This window comes from Trichophyton verrucosum (assembly GCF_000151505.1).
Source record: "Trichophyton verrucosum HKI 0517 chromosome Unknown contig00128_1.f1.exp, whole genome shotgun sequence".
NCBI classification, from domain to species: Eukaryota; Fungi; Ascomycota; class Eurotiomycetes; order Onygenales; family Arthrodermataceae; genus Trichophyton; species Trichophyton verrucosum.
Window position 1 is genome coordinate 25,737 of NW_003315549.1, and position 20,592 is coordinate 46,328.

Below are 20,592 nucleotides of genomic sequence, written 5' to 3' on the forward strand. Positions count from 1 at the left end.
ATAGACGATAGAGGATAGCAGCAGGCTGTCCTGAAGAGACAGTCCACACAATGCTGGCCTGGCAGAGTAGAGACAAAGGCCTTGTTACTCTTTTGTCAAGCTTGCTTCACGGACAGACTGCTAGACAGGCAAGATAGCAGGCGGGTGTGATGCTGTTCTCTGCTTCTGCTCAGGCTCTCTTCTTTCAGGATGCTGGCTGGTAGAAGTTGATGGTAGATGCAGTATCAAAGGCTGCTGGTCAGACAAGACAATCAAATGCTGCGTTGACACCCAGGCTGCAGGCTGTGATCTGGACTGAAAGACTGCTCAGAGAGGAGAAGAGAGGAAGAAGAGAGAAAAGGAAGAAGAGTTGGAAGAAGAACAAGAACAAGAAGAAGAAGATATCTGTGTGAGGGAGGCTGGGCATTAAGCGAGCTGTGTTGCTGTGTTGTTGCTTTGACATGTCCTAAAGGGGGGGAAAGGAGACGCCAAATAGCAGGACATGTCGACATTGACTAGGTACAGCTGACTGTCCTGCTGGTGCTCAGATGGCAGATTGATAGAGCTAGGTCAATGGAGAGAGTAGCTTATTTTGCTCAGGGACAGATACATTGCTTGCTATATCTCAAGAGCACGAGGGGGTTAGATCAAGGCCAGAGCTGCTCTTCCTCCCAACGCCATGTGTATTGGCTATCTGACGGTACCAACTTCCATTTGAACCTCTCATTCCTTATGTTCCCGGGGCCCTCATCGTGGATATATTCAACCTCTTCTGGCTTGATAACAACAACCCTGAAGTTCTTCCTAGCTACGGGGTCAGTCAGATCGACGAGCCCTTCTCCGCTATTCTGTAGCTCTGGTGCCGGCCCTGACTTTGGTAAGCCGGGAAGAGCTTGTCTGAATGTATCTATCACACTGTTAGCCAAGGCCAATATATACACAGCCTTGCCTGTTTATCAAAAGCGTACCTCTCATGCCAGGAGACAGGTTGGCAAACTGAGTGGTCATCTCCTTTTCCCAGCTCCACGGCTTGTCCGTATCTTCTTTTAGCCGCAAATATTGTTCAACCTCTTGTCTGGCCTTCAGCTCCATCGTATCAGAGCAACTTCCACCCACAACGTATGCCTTCCCCTTAATTCTCCACTGTGCAAAGGCCTTGGATGACCAGAAGAGACATTCCACCGGTCCGCCAACCTCGTTACCAGATAGGATATGCTTGACCTTCTCAGATCGAGCATCGGTGGTAATACTCAATAGGTCACTCTCATACTTTCTCGGATTCAGATACGAGGCATCTTCGTCGTCACTTTCTTCATTAACTGGACGCCCTGAAGCCAACTTCAGGTCACGCTTTGCATTGGGATGTAGCTGCAGGCCAGCAAAGAAGCCCCGGAGAACACAGGTTCTTACCCGAGGGAACGGATTGCCGTTTATGCCCTTGAATACAGTTGCCAGCGATAGCAGTGGGCTGCCTGCGGCTTGAACATGCTCTTCGAACAAGGGGCGCCATGGTGCCGACTCCATTGTGTCTGATATAATAATTCAATGCCCGGAACTACCCTTTGGCAGATATATATATATATAGATACCAGTATGCCAAAAAGATATGTCGTACAGCTTTTATATTGTGGTATCTTTTCCGGAGTTCCCCTGCCCTTACCAGGGTTCTGAGCGGCTGCGAGTGGGTATAATTTCAGTCCACTCGACTTCCCCGTCTACCCACCGTCCCCGGCCTCAATGAAGCCAGTAAAAATGCAAATAAAAAAAGAGAATTCGTCCCTGGGAAGGCTCGAACTTCCAACCTTACGATGACCGAACTTCTTCTTGTTGAATCGTTCTTAACAGTCGTACGCGCTAGCCAATTACGCCACAGAGACTTGGTTGTTGGTGTCGGGCCTTCCAAAGGCCGCTATCACTGTGTTGAGAGCAGAAGAGGCCGCAAATGGTCGAAAGAAGCTCCTTTTTATCGAGTTCGGCTGGTGTGAGGCGGGCAATAAGTCCAGGCGGCTTCAAGGGTCTGGTCTACAGTTACGAGGCAGTCGGCGTTGCGAGATGTTGATGATTCCCACGCCTGATATCAAAGCGAGGCTTCGTCTGCCCTGACTGAGTTGTGCGTTTTTTCTGTGTGCGATTTAACTGATGACTAAGCGGAGATATACACTGCGAGGACCGCCGTCTTGATAGGAAGATGGGGAGACCCCAGATAACTATATGGATACATAGACATTTATAGACGAAAAGAACTTGGTAATAAATACTAATGCTTCATTACAGACCCATGCATGCTGTTTCCCCTGGAACTGCGCGGGTGTTCGTGGCATCATCTCCAATCTGCAGGCCGCCGTCTCTTCGTCTCTCGTCTCTCGTCTCTCCGTGCCTGATCTAGATAAGGAACACGTGACAGAGAACGTCAACTCTACTTTTTCGAGCTTTCGATAACAAAAAAAGCAGCAAAAGTCAAGATATCAAGCCTCCGGACGAAGCAGGGGGAGCAAAGCAGAGCAGAGCAGAGCCGGCAAAGATGCGTCTCACGGTTGAATTGATCCAGAACTCCCTCTCGTATCTCAATCCTCTCAAAGAGCGCGAGCTAGATCTTCGAGGTGCGTAATGACAGAGAAAGCACCCTAGTTAGTCTGAAAAGCAGCAGATACTACACTTTTTCTTTCCCATCCTCGGTGAAGCCACACCACATATACATACCCTACAAACATAGAGCTGCGTTGATACTATCGTTACCTCCTTCCGGGGATGGACCATATAGGGCACAAAATTCCCGTTATAGAGAACTTCGGCGCGGCAAAGGTGAGCATCCTGCTACATATCCGCGACACCAATGCAGGACCTTTGAAATCTAACATGTTGGATAGGACCACGATGCAATCGATTTCACGGACAACAGCATATCCTCGATCTCTAACTTTCCTTTCTCGCCTCGATTACGATCTCTCCTTCTCGCCCGCAATCGCGTCTCGCATATCCAACCAACCCTAGCGACCTCACTTCCAAACCTGACAACCCTAGTCCTGACAGCAAACAACTTTGCCGAACTAGCGGACCTGGAGCCGCTCAAGACGTTTCCCAGATTAACGCATTTGAGTCTACTGGAAAACCCAGTGACCAGGAAAGAGGTACATCCCCTCAGCCCTTAGAGCTGGTTGTCGAAAATTGCTAACGGTGCATCTTAGCATTACCGATATTGGATCATATGGCTTGCTCCGACGATACGCTTCCTAGACTACCAAAAAGTAAAAGATGTCGAACGTGAAAAGGCAAAGGAACTCTTCGGACCGTCGACGAAACAGCCCACAGCCCTAGCGTCGAAGATACTAGGCATAAAGTCCCGCGCGTTCGATGTCTCTGCAGCTCTGGGCGCAGCATCATCTACTTCCTCGCCGGGAGGTGCGGGAAGTGAGAAACCGTTACGAGTCAAGCTGACGCCTGAGGAAAGGAAACGAGTCGAGAAGATGATACGAGAAGCCAAGAGTCTGCAGGAAATCACCAGGTTAGAGAAAGAGTTGAATGAAGGACGGATACCTCGTGGTGCTGGTGATGCAGATGGTGATAAGGACGTTGAGATGACCTAATGCAAACTGTTGGTTATTGGGTTGGGTTTCTTTTACGTGCGGGATGTTAAGTTGTTGATCTTCTATTCTTCTCAACAGGTGTTCTACAAAGGGCTGTTCTATAAAATACAATCTGGAGCAAGGTCTAATCTTATCCTCAATTGCACTTGTAGACTGTTTCTTTTAATGGATAACCGATCGAGATGCCATGAGCTGAAATATTGGTGTTGGAACCGGCTTGTCTAGATATTATAAAAGGTAGATGATATACACATGTAACGTCATGCAAAGGGTGATATAAATATTGCGCCGCGCGCCAGGAAAGGACCGATCGCACAAACCGAACACCATCTGCAGGAAAACGCCGGATCATAACACCATTATATTATATACAAGTAACAACTCTGCAATGATGAGCGGTAAAGGATATTGGTATCATTTTTAAGGGTTCGTAATGGGCGTAGAAAGTCGGATAGGGCTGGTGGCACGAGATTTTCGACCGACAGTTGTCGGCGCAAGGGCGGGAGCATATAGTCTGTCCCTACTCTCGGTTCTGATAACAAGCCCGCGCCTATCCAGGGAATTATTAAGGCTCGCAATGCTGAGCAAAGACGAATTGTCGAGATTATATTTGGGGCTTTGGCTGTGAGGTGTCCGGGCCAGAGGTCGGCTTCCAGCGGCGCCTGAAGGTGGTGATGAGGAAGAAGATCCTTGGGAATCTTCGTCCGAGTCCATGCTGCCAAGCTCAAAGTCTCGATGGTCACCTTCCTCTAACACGCGTTCGTAGGAAATTCCGGGGCCTCGTCTAGAGAGGAAGGGTATCTTCCCCCTGAAAAAAGGGGATCTTCTTCTCGAGTTGCCTCCGTTGTTACCACCACGTCCGAATCGCATGCCTAGTTTATGATAGATGCGGGAACGACGTTCTCGCCCAAGAAGGAAAAAGATAACAATTAAAACTATAATGGCGAAGATAAAGAAACCAGGGATACGGCGAGGTGAGTCTCCGTCGAATAATGTGTCATGCCAATTCTCGCTTGTGCCGTTTTTATCAGAGTTGCTAGGTGGTGTGGGGATATGAGGTTGGTTCGAACTTGGGTATTCGAAGTCATCCGGGACCTTGCCAGGGGTGTTGCTACCAAACCCAACAGGTAAGCTTGCCTTAGACGCAGGGACTTGAGATGATGCAAATAGGACAGCCTTTCCAAGAGTCCAGCTCACTTCAGTGGCATTGATCTTATCCACAGCCTGGAACGGATCTAGGTAGGTTTTGTCTTGGCCATTTTTGCCGTGGCCCCCGAGTTCTTTAGTAGCGCTGTTAGTGTTGTTGGTGGAAGCCTCGAGTCCAATACGAGGTATACCGATGCCCTCATGGAGGATGTTAATTATCCAGGCCGCCTTGAAGCAGACCTCGTAGGCGGTTTCCTGGTCAACCTTGCCCCATTTCTTTTGCTCAATGCCGTCCTTGATAGCGCTCCAGGGCGTTGAGCAAAACTCATTGACACGCATCTGGTAGGTTTTGAAGTCATAAGCCTTGTCCTGGTGGCCCATCTCAAATATTTCGTGGGTGGTATGCCAATACTCGCTTATGCCGACGAAGTGATTGACATCAAAGTCAATCGCAGGGACGTGCACTCCGTTCAACAGACAGGGTTCATCCTCGCACGGAGTGTCTTTGGCAAGCAAGGGGATTGTTTCGCGCAAACACTCCTCAAACTTTCCATTCCCTACCAAGTACGAGTCTGTGCCAGGTACTGGGCCATCTGAAGGGAGAATAGTTCCTTCTAGTGTTGTTCGCAAACCGTCAGGGAGACAAGGATCCGGGAATTTTCTGTTGACTGTACCGGCAGGCGCTCCTTTCAGAAGAGCCTTTACATAACGGGATCTTGCCTGTCGAACACCAAATCCTAACCAGGATGTAACGAAGACGCCGTACTCATTTGACTGCCCGTTAAGGGTCCTCAGACGCAATAGTGTCAAGTCATTCGCATGCTTTTTGGCCTCCGTGGAATTTGGCGCGAATGCTAACTGCGCAGAAGCACCGCCCATGTCTAGGAAACCGTAGGTGTGATGGCCCTTGCCATGATCATGGGCCTTTGGCTCATCAAAACCGCCTAGAAGATAGTTTGTCGCAATCCAACCGTAGAGTCCCTCCGTTTTTCCATCGATAACTTTTATATGGGCATCACAATCTGGTAAAAGAAACCCAGAGTTGTCACTAATGTAGGAGCATACATTTTTGAGGATCTCTTTCTGTTCGTTGTCTGACAACAACCGCATACCAGCAGTCGCAAGAAGGAATATCGGCGTGTCCTCGACCTCTTTGCGAGGTATTACGGAGTGTACATGTTTGAGAAGCTTGTGGAGGTGGTCTGGGCCGACGTTTTCTGGGTTTTTGGCGAAGGACGAAACACCTAGAAACTCAGGTCAGTAAATCGAGCGAGTACGCGGTGATGCATGCGCCATGTGTTTCTCATACCCGGTTTTATCTTCTTCGTCCATTCCTTGGTAGTTTCGATAGGTGGCAACTTTGCCAGGTCCTTGCTACCAGCATCCTTATGTGCTTTTTTGGGCCATCTGTAGATATGTGCTCTCGTTCCCTATGAATTACGAAGCGCATACTCTTAGCTATGAGTTCTCCTTTCAGATTCCCGGCGTAAAACTGGCATTGCGAACGCAGCAGGTAGTACTTACGGACGATCCAGCGTCCAGAACAACTGCATACTTCCCTAAATAAATCGAACCGCGCACCCGTTAGCAACGTTATTCCTGTTAACTGTATAGGCCTGTCGCACTGGCAGTTATACATACATCTCCCCATTTCTTGAATTATCAGGTGAATATCAATACAACACTTAATCACTATAACATCACGGCCGTCTCCTCTGAAGAGTCGAATAGGGGGGAATTAAAGCTGGTTTAATATAGTGGAGGGAATATTAACGAGACTGGCTTTCGCGGCGTCCGCATTCATCGGAGGAATAAATTAATTATGCGAGTATGAAAGTCTGCTGGCTATCCTCGAGGAAAGCTGAAACGGGATCTGCGTTGCGTGCTCGTGTCCTCTGAGCTGTAGAAAATCATGCAATAGCTATATGTCTGCTGATGAGCGAGTGGCGGGGAGTCGAAGATTGATAGCTGCGCTGTGCAGGCGGAGCGAAATAGAGAGCCAGGAGGCATCTAAGAGAGCCAATCGATCCTGATAAGAGAGAACGTCGGGGGGGTTGCAGGTTGCAGGTTGGAGTTGGAGTTGGAGTTGGAAATGTGAGACAGACCAAGAAGGAAGAAAAAACAACTCGAGAAAAAGCAAAAATGCCAAGGCTGGGCTTCTTTTTTTGGACGCGCGTAAGGCGGATGATTAATCAGTCACGTGGTGATAGTCGGGGAAGGATGGCGATAAGATAGCGATAAGATGGAGCCGATAGATGAATAGATAAGATGAAAGACGGCGACGATGAGAGAGAGGTAAAAGGCGAAGGCGAGACCGAGATGATAGTCTGATTTGTGGTTAGTACGCCACTGGTGCTATCTTTTTTTGGTTGCCTGATGAGAGACAGTTTGAATACGTGTGTATTCATTTAACTTAAGTATCCAATAATCAGCAGGATTGGCGGATGAAAGGAAAAACTTGGACAGTGGCATGGGCAAAAGTCCCTTGGAAGATGATCGACCTCGATGCTCGGATGAACCCGTTCATACGCTAACCTTGCAGCTTTTGATAGGATATGCATGCCTAGACTATCCGTCCTGGTAGGCCCCAAGGTCGCACATAGTGCGTTGAGTGTACATACTGATGCTACAACGAGGTGACCTTACCTTCCGGCCATGGTACAAGTGCAATAATGATACACACAGCCTTTAATTCGAGTGCGAGCGATGACAGTGATGCTTTCAGAGTAGGGGAAGCGGGTTCGTACATACGGAAAAAGGCGCGCCTCCTAAACAAACGTAAACTGAACGAAAACGAGTCTTGGGATGTCATACGCATTATATTAACTAGGATTCCACAGGTATCTATCTCAACTGCATCGCACAATATTGCAAGGATAAAAGAGGGGTATGTAACATATGTTGTGTAGGGCGTTGTGCATATATACATATTTTGTTGGGATATCTCGATCTCGGCATATTACATTCTACATGGTCAAGGGTCATGGATGGGGTACTACAGCTTCGATGCGGTATCAATTGCTCGTCGCCGTTGTATCTGCGAAGACAGCTCAACATCCCCGCCGGCAGATGCAGGTTTGACTGGGTGTGCTGCCTGGAAGAGCGTTCTTCCCATAGCCTCGCTGAGCTCTAGTACGCGGGTGGAGATAGTCTCTCCATCACGACGGTTTTTCCTGTATGTGCACGTTAGCTGAGCTCATTGGTATGCATGGAATCCTCTACATACCCTTCACGACGGGATTGTGCAATCATGCGGATAAATTCCCATAGTTTCCCCTGTGGAAGTAATTTGCCTGTCTCGGGGTCTCTTTCGGGCGCCCATTCAGGCGAAACTCGCATCGTTGGCGGCTGAGGAGATTCCTTGCTCTTAGCGGTGATAATTATGCCTTCCTCCTCAAATCGCTGGTAGGAGTTCTTTAATATCTCCTTGTTGACAGCTTCGATGTAAGAGAGATCACCTTGGTAGTATAGCGTTTTCCCGAGCTGTAATCGCTTGTTAATAATACAGTGAAGAAAGAAATCAACAATCCCAAGCATAAACTTACCAGCTGAGCATTGCTCTGGGCCTTATTCATGTCAACCCAGACATTTGTCGGGTCTGTAAGCGGCGGTGTTAGGCCTATCAGAGATACAGTTCCCAGCCAGCACGCTTCAATAAATGGCCACAACAGGAAACAATAGAAGTCGTAGTTTTCACGGCCACAGTTTCTCTCATGTTCACTGAGCTCAATCATCTGTGGAACGTTTGATGCGTCTTTGGTAACCTTGAGCACATTTCCTCTTTCCAGCCCATGTAGTGTTTTCTCCAGGTTTGCCGTTAGGCCCTCTGGAGGGAAGATAAACTCCCCTCGGAATAGCTATCATATCTACTTAGCATCATATTCCTTGTCGTGAAAAGTAATGGGGATACGAACCTGCGATAGGAAAGATACACGAGTAAGAAGCTCATCATAAGTTATCTGCTGGTTAGATGGTTCACCGCCTTTCTTTACTCGGCTGTACAGGGCGACGGATACTAAAGCTTCAGGGATGAATAGATGAATGGTCATGTTCCGGTAGAACGACAATTGGAACCGATCAACGACATGATAGGTCTCTTCCGCAAGCCCAGCCGTTTTCCCCACAAGTTTTGGACCCAATACCTCCAGGGCACGCTCTACAACATGTGCTGTTGGTGCTCTGTAGAAATGTGCAACCCGCCCACCTTTTTCCTTGACACGATGACATAGCCAATCCACTCTTCGGGATAGTTCAGCTTTACCAACACCTCGACCTCTTAGCGTTAAAAGGACGGTGCCCACAAGAGCGGTGGGCATGATGACCGAAGCGTCATTGATCTGGGAAAGGACACGGTAACCAAAAGTGCGTAGAATTCTTGATCGCTCCTCCTGACTGATAGTTGCCATCAGATTCCTCTCATTAGTAGGCATATGGTGTATTTTGGTAGTCTGCTGGGTAATGAATTGCTTTAAGCTCCATGGTTCATGGAACCGAACATCAATTCGGCCTAGCTTCAGTGAAAGAACAGAGGATGCGGATATAAAGTCCCGTAGATTTTCCTTTTGTTTCGGTTGACCGAGAAGCTCACTGATATATGACTCGGTTTCGATAACTTTGTCGTACTGAGTGCTGACAGGGCAGATAAGCGCATCCTCCACACGGCCAGAGCCAACACTGTCCAAAACATATCTAAGAATGCCATATTTGGGCGGTAAGAGTTTTCCGGTTCTAGATCTGCCGCCTTCAACAAAACATTCAAAGTTATGGCCGTTGCTCAACAGGGTATCAATGTATGCTTGGACAAGAGCATGGTACAGTGGATCGTTTCCGAACTTGCGTCGAATCCACATAGCACCTATATTTTGGTATAAGTTTACTTCAGCTTCATAGGTTGGATATCAGAACATACCAGCATGCTGCAAGAAGCTCCCGAGTAAAGGAATGTTTAAATTGTCTCCAGCAACCACAACCGGGAGCGCTATCCCTAGCCGATAGCAGATAACTTGAAGGGATGCATAGTCGACATGAGACTTGTGACAAGGTAAGAATACAATGGATTGTTTCTTCTTGGCTGCCTCTTCAGCGACTTTCCTAAGCCGCAGCACCTCCTCGCTGGAAACATGGATTCCTAAGACATACCAGTCAATCTATGCGTTCAGCAAAGATGGGTATTTTCATGCACGAAACAATAACCATTGGACCTACCTTGATGATACGCTCTAGTTAGGATCTGAGTAGTAATATAGTATGCTCCTCGGATAAATGACTTGCTCTCCATCTTGCAAATCATATTATCCATCATGGTATCAACAACCTCTCGCAGACTAGCCGCAATCTCCTCCTTTCTCCTAGTCCGTGCATCAACGCTGGGTTCGCCATTAGAACTCGCCGGCGCAGTAACACTCAGGAGTCCTTCGACCTCCTCAGTCTTAACCCGCGATTCTGCCAGCTCTTCAATCTTGCCAACTAGCAGCGAGTGACTTGCTACAGACGACTTCATCTTCTCAGAGAAGCCAGAGTAGAAGATGGGCTGACCAATAAAATCATCGTATGCACGCCACCCTGTACCTGACACAAAGAGGCTGATTTCTCGTAAGAAATCAAAAGGGTTCTCTCGAAATCTGCCCATCTGGTGCATCAACCGGCGTTCGGTAATGCCATCTGTTTCCTCGATCCCGGCTGTAAATCCGGTAGGCTGAATTCTGACCTGATCTCCCACAATCTCAAGGTCTGGCGCCAGCTTTGGGACCTCTGGAGGTCCCTCTTTTGAAGCCATTGTCATGAGTACGCAGCCGATATAACAAAAAGAAGAGCTGTATAGTTATATATCAGACGAAAAGCCACCAATTACAACTCCATCGACATATCCATCAATGTGAAGACAGCCGCACAGTGAATTAGGGGGTAAGAAGAAGAGAAAAAGGCCCAGCTCACTCCCCTTCACACCCGATCACTGCATACCAGAGCTATCCTTGTCTTCCTTTCGTCCTTCGAGTCTTCGTATTCTCCTACTTGTTGTCGACGCTCTTTCCTTGTCGTTGCTGCTGACTAACCTCGGCCCGGCGATCACCTGACACTCCTAACCAAAAAAAGAGCCGAGGGCGGCTAAAAAAAGATATAAATAAAAAGAAAAGACCCCAGTAAAGCGAAGGGAAAAAAGAAGACTGCAAGCAACGCTGAAGAAGGCAGCACGATCGTGAGCTCAAAGGCTGCCTTGGGGGACGCGCAAGTGAAATAAATCTCTTCACGTTGACATAGAATGTAGAGTCAAAAGCCCATCTGGCATACCCGCCGTCTTTTCCCTCGCTTTTCCCTTGCCGGATATCACACAACTTGACACTATCGTTAACACCGGCTTAGTCTAATGATGTGGACAAGAAGAGTCTCAAGTAAGCCATTGAGTGCCCTCTGCTGCAGAGTAATGTCATATAGCTAACGATTCTCTGTTAAGCTTTGCCCATAAGGCTTACCGGCCATCGCCGATATCTATCCCAGTCAGCAATCTCCGTCTTCAGGGATGTACCACCACTTCGGCAATATAGGAGAGGCCTCCTTCTTTCAGGCCGGACCGTGGGATTTGTGCCTACAATGGGTGCCCTACATGATGGCCACATGTCTCTAATCCGACAGGCTGCCCAGGAAAACACTGATGTCGTTGTTAGCATATATGTGAACCCAACGCAGTTTGGAGTCAATGAAGACTTGGACAGCTACCCGCGGACATGGAACGAAGATTTGGAGAAGATACAAGCTCTCAATACAGAATTTGAAAGCAAGTCATCGCCTGGATCTGGCCGTGTTACGGCAATTTTTGCTCCCACTACCAAAGTAGTGTACCCTACGCTACCTCCCACATCCGAGCTAAATGGAAACGGAAGCTTCGTGACCATAACACCACTGGCGACCAAGCTCGAGGGAGCTTCTAGACCAGTGTTCTTCCGCGGGGTTGCTACTGTGTGTACAAAGCTATTCAACATGGTGACTCCGGACCGTGTCTACTTTGGTCAAAAAGACGTACAGCAGTCTATTATCATCAAACGCATGGTACAGGATTTCCATATAGACACTGAGGTCAGGGTTGGTCCGACTTCAAGAGAACCAGATGGTCTTGCGATGAGTTCGCGTAATGCATATCTCGGCGCTAGACGACGAAATGTTGGCTTGGTTTTGTCCCGTGCCATGAGAGCAGCGGAGGCTGTCTACCTATCCGGAAAGAAGTCGCGAAATGAAATACTCGGCGCTGCCAATTCCTTCGCACAATCCACATTAGCTGAACAGGAACTCCTCCCTGCATATAAACGTGCAAGATTTGAAGTGGACTATATTTCTCTAGCAGACCCCGAGTCACTAGAGGAGCTGGACCATGTCGATGAATCAAAGGGTGCGGTCTTAAGCGGTGCTGTGAAGATGTTTCCGCTGGAAGAATCCCAAGAAGGAGAAGACTGCGGGCTTGGAGGAGGAAAAGTACCTGTGAGACTGATCGATAATATCGTCCTACAGCCTTTATCTTGAAAGCTCCTTATTCTATACTAATCTAGATCATGGGTCCTCCATATATTCTGTGGTCCTGTGGATATACAGCGATATACAGCTATAATTCAGAGAGAGAGAGAGAGCTTGGGTTCTACTATCAGAATGTTATATAATTATTAGTTAAAACGTCTACTAAACACCTTTGCTTTACTTTGCTATATATCTTTGCGTCCATGGTTTACATACTGCAGAATCGGGAATTTAGGGCTCAGCTTTAGGGTCAAGCAACTTTTTTTTTCCCCCCTTCTGCCGCAAAACTCAAAACTTCAATCTTCACCCTCCAGCTGCAACGCCGGAGAGAGCAAAAGAGAGAAATCAACGAAACAATACCAAAGTGCTCCGCTCTTACTTTGGTCATCATCATGGCGGACGATGGCATGCTTATGAATTTTGACGTGGGAGACGGGATTATCAGCTCGCAACAGAAATTTAAAGGCGGCAAGTGGAAGGATCGCCTCGTCGCCAAAAAAATCGCAGACCACCGGCACAAGAAATCGAAGCAACCATTTACCGCAGATGATAGTAGACGGGGTGAAAGAGGGGGAGAAGCGGACCATGGAGGTGTATCTAGCCGTCCACCGAAGCGACAGAGACTCAATAATGGAGATTTTCAACCAAGCACTGCTACCATAACAGGAGTTTCCAATAACTCCAGCAGCAAATATGCCACTGGCCCACAAAGAGAGGTTATCTCGTCGCTTTTCTCGTATAATCCCGTTGCGAAGACTGTACCTACGGTGGAAGAATCTACAGCGCATGATGATGCTGAAGCTACGAAAGCTTCCAATGCCCCTCTCGTCGACGGTATCGATACGTTTACGTCCCTCGGGCTATCGCCAGAGCTCGCAGCACACCTACTGACTAAACTGAAGTTGAAAAATCCTACCGCGATTCAAAAAAGCTCAATTACGCAGCTGCTAAAAGAGAATTGCGATGGGTTTATACAGGCAGAGACTGGATCTGGAAAAACACTTGCATACCTCCTACCCTTGGTACAACGGCTAATGAACCTATCTGGCCGAAAAAGTGCAGAGGAAGGCCAAGGTCAAGCCACGCCGATTCACCGAGACTCGGGTTTATTTGCTATTATCCTTGCGCCAACTCGAGAACTTTGCAAGCAGATATCTGTGGTACTTGATAGTTTGCTAAACTGTGCTCATTGGCTTGTTGCTGGCACAGTTATCGGTGGAGAGAAGAAGAAATCAGAAAAAGCAAGATTACGGAAGGGGTTGAATATCCTCGTGGCTACTCCTGGACGGCTTGCGGATCATCTAGATAATACCAAAGTTCTTGACGTGGGCCTTGTTAGATGGCTTGTGCTAGACGAAGGCGACCGATTGATGGAGTTAGGATTTGAAGAAGAGATTCAGAATACTATTAAAAAGTTGGACTCTAAAAGGCGACCGACATCAAAGATTGAAAATCTTCCTCCAAGGAGGTTAACGGTACTATGTTCTGCCACGCTGAAGATGAACGTGCAGCGTCTAGGAGAGATGAGTTTGAAGGATGCGGTTCATATACAGGCTGATCCGGCAGATGAGATTGAAGATACCTCTTCCCAGGCTGGAGATGCGCAAAAGTCTTTGGAATTCTCAGCACCAGCTCAGCTGAAGCAGTCGTTCGCAATTGTCGCATCAAAGCTTCGGCTTGTTACCTTGACAGCCCTTCTCAAGAGTACCTTTATACGCAAGGGAACTGTTATGAAAGCTATTGTTTTTGTTTCTTGCGCAGATTCAGTGGATTACCATTTCGAGGTTTTCACTAGAAAGTCGGATAAGAGTACTGAAAGCGTCGGAAAGGGAGAGAAGGAAAAACAGGAAGAAGAAAAGGAGGAGAAAGACTCGAGTGCTGAAGCGGCATATACAACTAACTCAGCTACCCAAGGAACAGTATCCGAATCTCCAACATTATCAAATCCGAACAATTCGGTAATACTGCATAAACTGCATGGATCCCTCCCTCAACATGTTCGAACAGCCACGCTTTCTGCATTTGCCAAACAAAAGGACACCTCCGTTTTAATATGTACAGACGTTGCGTCTCGGGGTCTCGATCTACCAAATGTTGACTTTGTCATTGAGTATGACCCTGCGTTCTCCGCTGATGACCATCTTCACCGTATCGGTCGTACAGCTCGATTGGGTCGTGATGGTCGTGCTATGATCTTCCTTCTTCCGGGAAGTGAAGAAGGATATATCAATGTTCTAAAACGCGGTTATCGCGACAACAACACCAAGGCTGTGACCCGCAGTGATGAAAGCGACATCTTGAAGCGAGGATTTGGTCGGACTAATGGCAAGGGTTGGGAAGAGGCAGCCACTGAGTTCCAGCTAGATATAGAACGCTGGACCCTGGACAACCCCAGTATCCTGGAAATGGCTCGTCGGGCTTTTCAATCTCATATTCGTGCCTACGCTACGCATATTGCAAGCGAGAGGGAGTACTTCAACATAAAGGATCTGCATCTAGGCCATCTGGCCAAAGGTTTCGGCTTGCGAGATAGGCCAACGAAGATCAATGTTCCTGGACTTCGAACCGGCAAGGAGGAGACAAAGAAGGCGTTCAAAGCAAACAGGACGGTAGATTCCAGTGACAAGAAGAATGATTCCGGTCCCAAAAATGATAGTGCGGCTGATAAAATGCGGAAGAAGATGAGAGAACATATGGCCGCGGCAAATGAGTTCAATATCGCCTAAGGGTGAGTCCGGTATGGTGCAGTTGAGCGATACTACTTTTTTTTCTCTCTCCTCCTTTCATGTTTGACAGCGTTGTGCACACTCAGTATATATCCCATAGCGAGACCTTTCCGTCCTTTGACCCGGCGGCAATCCAATGTGTTAACTGTGCTTTGATGCTTCTCTGCTGCTTGATTTCTGCCAAAGAACGGGGTTCATTCCTAATCGTAAGATCCGTACTTTTATTCTCCTGGATTGTATTGGGACCTATTGCACCTCTAGTCGTCTCTATGTCTCCAGTGTCCATATTGACCTGGGCAAATGCAATAGAATAGCACCCTTCCTTGTGCCATTTCAGAACCGCTAGCTCCTTCATTGACTTGCAGCTGTAAACTCGGATTCTATTGTCCCATCCTGCGGTAGCGAATATTTTGTCATCCGATCGAATTCTCAAGCCTTGCTGTCCAGAATGTTTAGTGTTCACAGCTTTCAAATGCGCTGACTCTACTGCACTTCTAATATTGGTAACATCAGGTTCCAAGGTTGGCGGCAGCCTTGGAATAGCGTGTTTCACGATCATTGCATCTGCAGATGAAGTGATAAAGCACTTTCGTTCCGAGCAGGGTGAGACATCAAGTGATAAAATTGGCTGTGAGTGTGGACGGTTTGTATATAGTAACTCCCAGTTCCATGAAGAGTTAGAATTATCCTCCTCCGCAATGAGTAACCGGTCAATGGCCCCTCGACAGGCGTGGACCATGGCACTGCCATCCTCATAGCCAGAAACGATATAAAGGTCTTCTCCTTCAGGAGGTATGAACATTTCTAATGCCATCACCATACCAGTGTTAATCTCCTTTTCTGGTGAGATAACACATAGCCGCTTTTCAGATGGCAGGTGGAAGATATCAAGGCCACCAGTATTTAAAGCATTTGGTACTGCGAGAAGCATTTGGTTTTCTGCGTTGATCGCGTCCTCAGACTGCATCTCACGCTTGTGTGGGAGAAAACAATACGCAAAACCACAAAAATTCAGGGCATTAACGGATAGAGAATGTAACATCCACGGCTTGTTTCCATCTTGTGGGCTATTTTGCGTGTCCAAGGGAAGTATCTTGCCCACGATGTCTTCGTCCTTCTCATTTAACCTCCAGACGCATAGCTTATGGTCTCTTCCGTGTCTATAGCTTGTTAGTCGATACACCCAGTCGGTGAGATATAGAGGGAATCTCACGTCAGTATTCTCCTTTCCACACCTGTCTCTAAGTTGACTTCAATTCCCACAACAGCTAAGATAGATCCTTCGTGAGCCTTCCAGGTGGCTACCGCCCGTTTACTAGTCATATCCCATACAACAACCCATCCATCGGCATCCCCAGAAATAAGTCGTGAGTTGGAGCCATAGAAGTTGAGAGAGTGTATTGGGTTTGCGTGTCCTCTAAGAACATAAGTAGGGGATGCCGGAGGGTGTTTTTGGCTTGAGTCTGAAGGGCCTTGTCGGTATTGATCAGAAGCCGCCATATTGGCTATGCCGCTAGAATTTTCGGCTATATAGCGTAGATATTCTTTTCTGGGTATATTTGGACGGGACTATTGTAGTTCTCCTCTGGATTGTTGTTTGGTACAAAGTGTGTGGTCTAAAGAAGGCGAAGCTTGATGAAAAGAAACTGGTCTTGGCCTCTGGGAAGTTATCAATTAGCGACTAAATAGTTAAACTACCAGTAACTAGTTAAAAAGAACAACCAACTTGATAGATGATAAAAGAATAAAAGCCGGTAACTAGTACTCCATTTATATGCAATTTTCCTCCATTAAATACTTGCGGCAGCGATGATATGCTAGAATCCAGTCCTCTTCCGGGCCGTCGGCTACGATCTAACTGACATTTTAGATCATTTCCGGCCTATTGAGCCCATATTTCAACAAGATAAGAAACAATATAGCGACAAGGGAATTAAGTATGTTGTTTTTGAGCCCGCCAAACAGACGCCGGAGAATGGTAGTCGACCTGAAAAAATACCGATGCCGAGAAAAGAAACAAGTACGAGCTCCCCCCATGCAGTTGAAAGTCCATGCGCCATGCCATGTCAAAAGCTATGCGACATCTATCCAGCTTTGCTATCATGAGAAAAACTAGTAATTGCCGTATTGATAACTGCCCTGCGGAGTGTTTTGTGGTGCGACATAATGATTCTGATATGGGTGGTTGGCTGCGTTAAAATCAGCAGCCGCCATCATTGGGTTAACGATCCCTTGTGGAATAGCAGGGCGAGGAGGGGCAAGGCCCACTTCGGGAGGTAGCAAGGAAGGGTTCAGGTTCATAGGGCCCGCAGCTGTTGAGGTTGTAGGGATGGAGGTCATGGCAGGCTGTTGATGTTGTTGGTGAGAATGTTGGTGTTGGTGTTGGTCCTGTGGCATTGGCTGGCTTTCGGTTTTGACATTCCATCCCCATTTTTGCACTAGCTCTTGCTGAAGAGGTCCGATTTTCCAGCCGGTCTCCTTGAGAATTTTATCCATGATATCTAGAACCTGCTCTTGTGAGACTCTGTTGACAAGGCATTCAGCCGCTATTATCAGACACCGAATGGAGACGCTAGCAACACCACTAGAATAGCTATGTTAGCATGGCGCGAGATAGATGGATGGCGGGAAAGGGGCATGCCGGATAAAACGTACCGATCTTTGACATGTGCCACGATGCCACAGATGTCATTTGCGTGGCTCTGCTGGATAGCTAGAATATTTTCGCTAAACTGGGACTCGGTTGGATGGGTCTTTGCCAAAAGAACACATGTAGTGTGGTAGAACAGTCGGGCAACCACGGAAGATCTCTTGATAAGCCTAATCCTTATGTCAGTATGAAAGCAATTAGCATATAGGCAGATGCATATTCCTCTGCTCCGATAACAGTGGGAACTTACCAAACTTCGGGGAATGAAGACTTTGTCTTCGACTGCCACGGCTGCAGGTACCCGAGCGGCCGCATCGACCGAGGTATGCATCTCTCCCACTCATCACACCAGGCTTTCATTTTATTCCATTCGTCGCTTTGTCGACTTACATCGGGCTCGTGGCTCTGTCTTTCATGAACTAAAGGTTGATGCTTTGTTGTTCGATAATTAGCGACTTTTGCACAGATGTACACTATCCTATGCGTCCATAATTCCTCGTTCCCGACAATGCTAGATTCAGCCGGAACCATATTCATATCCACTCCCCAGGTATCCGGGTCCCAGGCTAGTTTCCAATTGTAATGAAGACAGCTTAGTAGCTCCATACCGACGTTTAGCCAGAAACAGGCACCACCTACTCCGGTCGATCTGCCGTCCCAGTGGCATTCCTTGATAAGAGCCCGGGCTCCTGCTATGTGGTTCATCCGCTGAGTTGCCTTTGTAGACATGACCTCGTAGACATTGAGGACCACGGCAGTCGTGGCAGACAGAGCAGAGTCTCGGTTAGGATTTTGAAGGTATCTGAGAAGATCCTGGGTGGCCGAGTTGTAGTAGAATAAAGCTTTCTCCTCCTTGTACGTCACATTCACAAGATGTAAATGGCGGGCACCACATGCTAGCAGCGCATTCAGAAGCATTGGCTCTCCAAGAGCATAAAATGGTATTATACGAGTAAACTGGACAGGTGAGCAGGCGGTTTTAACCTGGAAGTTTTGGAACATGGAGAACAAATACGTACGTGTTTCATGGCGTCCATTGAGTCCATCCATAGGCCGACCTCTTCGACAAACACTTGCATGAGAAGCACTTCTTCCGGAGTATTTAGATATGGTTTCGGATCCCTTGGAGGTGCTAGAGTAAGCACTGGTGGCTGTGGAATAGGTTGATCTTGAACTACATGATTAGAAGAGGGCGGCTGCTGAGTGGTTTGAAACATAGATTCGTACCCTTCAGCAGACGGGGCATCAGGAAATGTCAGTAAGGCCGGTGCACTGGCTAGAGTCTGATGAGAGGGCATGGAAAACCCCATTATATTGGCAAACCCGAATCCAATGGGCTTGGTAAACTCCTCATTCTTTATGGGGCGATACCTCTCAGATCCGCCCAGGTATTCGGAAGCGATCTCCCTCGACTCGTCTCGAAAGTTGATCTGCCATGTCTGCGGAGATGGCGCAGCATACGGCGGTGCAGCGACCTGCGTATCGATGAAATTCAACCTAATTCCACGCTTGCATTGCCTGTCTGACTTCTGACAATTGAGGCAGCGCGGAAGAGCCTCATCACACTTGAGATGCCTTTCCCTGCATGTCAAACATCCTGTCCTCACTCGCTTCGGCTTCGATGTCGCTGCACCCTTTGCTGCACCTGGACTGCTGGCGGTACCGGCAGTTGGCTGTATGCCGACAGGGGCAGAAGCCTCGTCTCTTTCGCCGGCGTCTTTCTTCCCGATGCTTTTCCGCCGTTCAGCTGCCTGACCAGGCCCTTGCGCAGTAGTTAGAAGCTGGTAAGAGCCTCTGACCTCACTGCTTTCTGAGAGCGAAGGTATAGGATTCGCAGACGACAGCGCCAGAGAAGTATCGAATTCGTTTTCCTGCATCAATTGCTGACCAACACTAGATGCCATGGATATCCTAACCTCATAAGAGTCGTCCCGAGTGCCGTACGAATGGCCGTATAAAACTACCTCGACCAAGCGACTTCGAGTATAGAGGGATAGATTGGGGCCAGGAACCGGGAGACAGGCACGCAGTTAAGCAAGAGGGCCGGGGGGAAGAGACAAGGTGGGAGCGGAAGTTGTGGATTTCTCCCCGTTTGGTGTTCGAGCCGTCAGCACCTACGCATTTCTCTGTGCCCGGCGGGAGGTCAGGAAGACAGTCGCCTGTCGACTGCTGGAGGATTGCAGTGATCCAGCTCAATGATGACTGGCCAGCACGGGATGGCCCATAGGGCTAAGCACTTGATGTCGTACTTGCAGCTTGCCCTGGGGTTGGACGGCTGCTTGGTAGGTCACTGGGAGGTCACTCGGGCTGCGCGGGCTTCGTATCGACCGATCTAGGAGACATGCTGGTTAATGCGCATTCCTTGTGGCATCGTGTATCATGCACGGTCAATCAGAGAGCTTACTGCGGGAAGGCGATGATGTAGGAGAGCTCAGGGCCAGCGTCCATCGGTGGGAGTTGGTTGTTTCGCCTGGAGAAAAGTGCTTAGCCAAAGAAAAAAAACTACTAGTTAACTAACTAGTTAATTAGTTAAAGCGATATAAAATAGAATTGTGGCCCTTCCAACCAACAACGAGGCCTTAAGTGCCGGGAATTATAGACAAGGCTTCAGCTTCATCGTCTTCCTCTGCTTCGTCTTGATGGGCCACTAGGCCGGCCGGCATGTACATAGCTAGCTGAGGACCATGTAACTATGCACATCATCGAGCCTAACTACGCCTCGTAATTATACGACCAGGCAACCCAGGGTTGCGGTTCTCGGGAACCAGAGTTTCTGATATTCCAATTATTTATGAAAATCTCGATAAAGATGAGTTCATTGGAAGATGAACATGGAAATGCAATCCAGAGATCATATTTGCATCTGGCCCGGGGAGGACAAAACCAGCTTGGCCATCGCCCCAGTTATCCTTTTTCTTTCCTTTCTTTTTTGCTTCTATTTGCTGTTTTTGGGCCAGGGTTCTTGTGCTACTACTGAGAGATTTAATAATTGGTCAAAAGGAGG

At 47.9% G+C, this 20,592-nt stretch overlaps 8 protein-coding genes and 1 pseudogene across 9 annotated transcripts; 3 read left to right on the forward strand and 6 right to left on the reverse strand.

Moving 5' to 3' along the window:
• Nucleotides 1-209: 209 nt before the first annotated feature.
• On the forward strand, nucleotides 210-392 carry TRV_01722 (uncharacterized protein; the record flags this gene model as incomplete). The annotated part of the gene is made up of 1 exon (XM_003024077.1): nucleotides 210-392. The coding sequence occupies one exon, from the start codon at nucleotides 210-212 to the stop codon at nucleotides 390-392; it is 183 nt and encodes a 60-aa protein (XP_003024123.1).
• Nucleotides 393-626: 234 nt separating this feature from the next.
• On the reverse strand, nucleotides 627-1,503 carry TRV_01723 (uncharacterized protein; the record flags this gene model as incomplete). Its single annotated transcript, XM_003024078.1, is given in 2 exon segments — nucleotides 627-928; nucleotides 948-1,503. 2 exon segments carry the CDS (start codon nucleotides 1,501-1,503, stop codon nucleotides 627-629), a joined length of 858 nt encoding a protein of 285 aa, XP_003024124.1.
• A 250-nt stretch (nucleotides 1,504-1,753) lies between these two features.
• TRV_01724 lies at nucleotides 1,754-1,856 on the reverse strand (annotated as a pseudogene). The gene has a single exon. The product of its transcript is annotated as a tRNA-OTHER (tRNA).
• A 644-nt stretch (nucleotides 1,857-2,500) lies between these two features.
• Nucleotides 2,501-3,563, forward strand: TRV_01725 (uncharacterized protein; the record flags this gene model as incomplete). The annotated part of the gene is made up of 4 exons (XM_003024079.1): nucleotides 2,501-2,579; nucleotides 2,762-2,781; nucleotides 2,847-3,107; nucleotides 3,165-3,563. 4 exons carry the CDS (start codon nucleotides 2,501-2,503, stop codon nucleotides 3,561-3,563), a joined length of 759 nt encoding a protein of 252 aa, XP_003024125.1.
• A 420-nt stretch (nucleotides 3,564-3,983) lies between these two features.
• Nucleotides 3,984-6,262, reverse strand: TRV_01726 (uncharacterized protein; the record flags this gene model as incomplete). The annotated part of the gene is made up of 3 exons (XM_003024080.1): nucleotides 3,984-5,953; nucleotides 6,019-6,116; nucleotides 6,234-6,262. 3 exons carry the CDS (start codon nucleotides 6,260-6,262, stop codon nucleotides 3,984-3,986), a joined length of 2,097 nt encoding a protein of 698 aa, XP_003024126.1.
• A 1,442-nt stretch (nucleotides 6,263-7,704) lies between these two features.
• TRV_01727 (uncharacterized protein) lies at nucleotides 7,705-10,485 on the reverse strand (the record flags this gene model as incomplete). Its single annotated transcript, XM_003024081.1, has 6 exons — nucleotides 7,705-7,882; nucleotides 7,936-8,192; nucleotides 8,255-8,566; nucleotides 8,624-9,564; nucleotides 9,619-9,837; nucleotides 9,915-10,485. 6 exons carry the CDS (start codon nucleotides 10,483-10,485, stop codon nucleotides 7,705-7,707), a joined length of 2,478 nt encoding a protein of 825 aa, XP_003024127.1.
• An 812-nt stretch (nucleotides 10,486-11,297) lies between these two features.
• On the forward strand, nucleotides 11,298-14,938 carry TRV_01728 (uncharacterized protein; the record flags this gene model as incomplete). Its single annotated transcript, XM_003024082.1, has 3 exons — nucleotides 11,298-12,179; nucleotides 12,248-12,346; nucleotides 12,461-14,938. 3 exons carry the CDS (start codon nucleotides 11,298-11,300, stop codon nucleotides 14,936-14,938), a joined length of 3,459 nt encoding a protein of 1,152 aa, XP_003024128.1.
• An 82-nt stretch (nucleotides 14,939-15,020) lies between these two features.
• Nucleotides 15,021-16,438, reverse strand: TRV_01729 (uncharacterized protein; the record flags this gene model as incomplete). The annotated part of the gene is made up of 2 exons (XM_003024083.1): nucleotides 15,021-16,098; nucleotides 16,152-16,438. The coding sequence occupies 2 exons, from the start codon at nucleotides 16,436-16,438 to the stop codon at nucleotides 15,021-15,023; spliced, it is 1,365 nt and encodes a 454-aa protein (XP_003024129.1).
• A 612-nt stretch (nucleotides 16,439-17,050) lies between these two features.
• TRV_01730 (uncharacterized protein) lies at nucleotides 17,051-19,492 on the reverse strand (the record flags this gene model as incomplete). The annotated part of the gene is made up of 4 exons (XM_003024084.1): nucleotides 17,051-17,522; nucleotides 17,594-17,758; nucleotides 17,839-18,545; nucleotides 18,608-19,492. 4 exons carry the CDS (start codon nucleotides 19,490-19,492, stop codon nucleotides 17,051-17,053), a joined length of 2,229 nt encoding a protein of 742 aa, XP_003024130.1.
• Nucleotides 19,493-20,592: the final 1,100 nt, after the last annotated feature.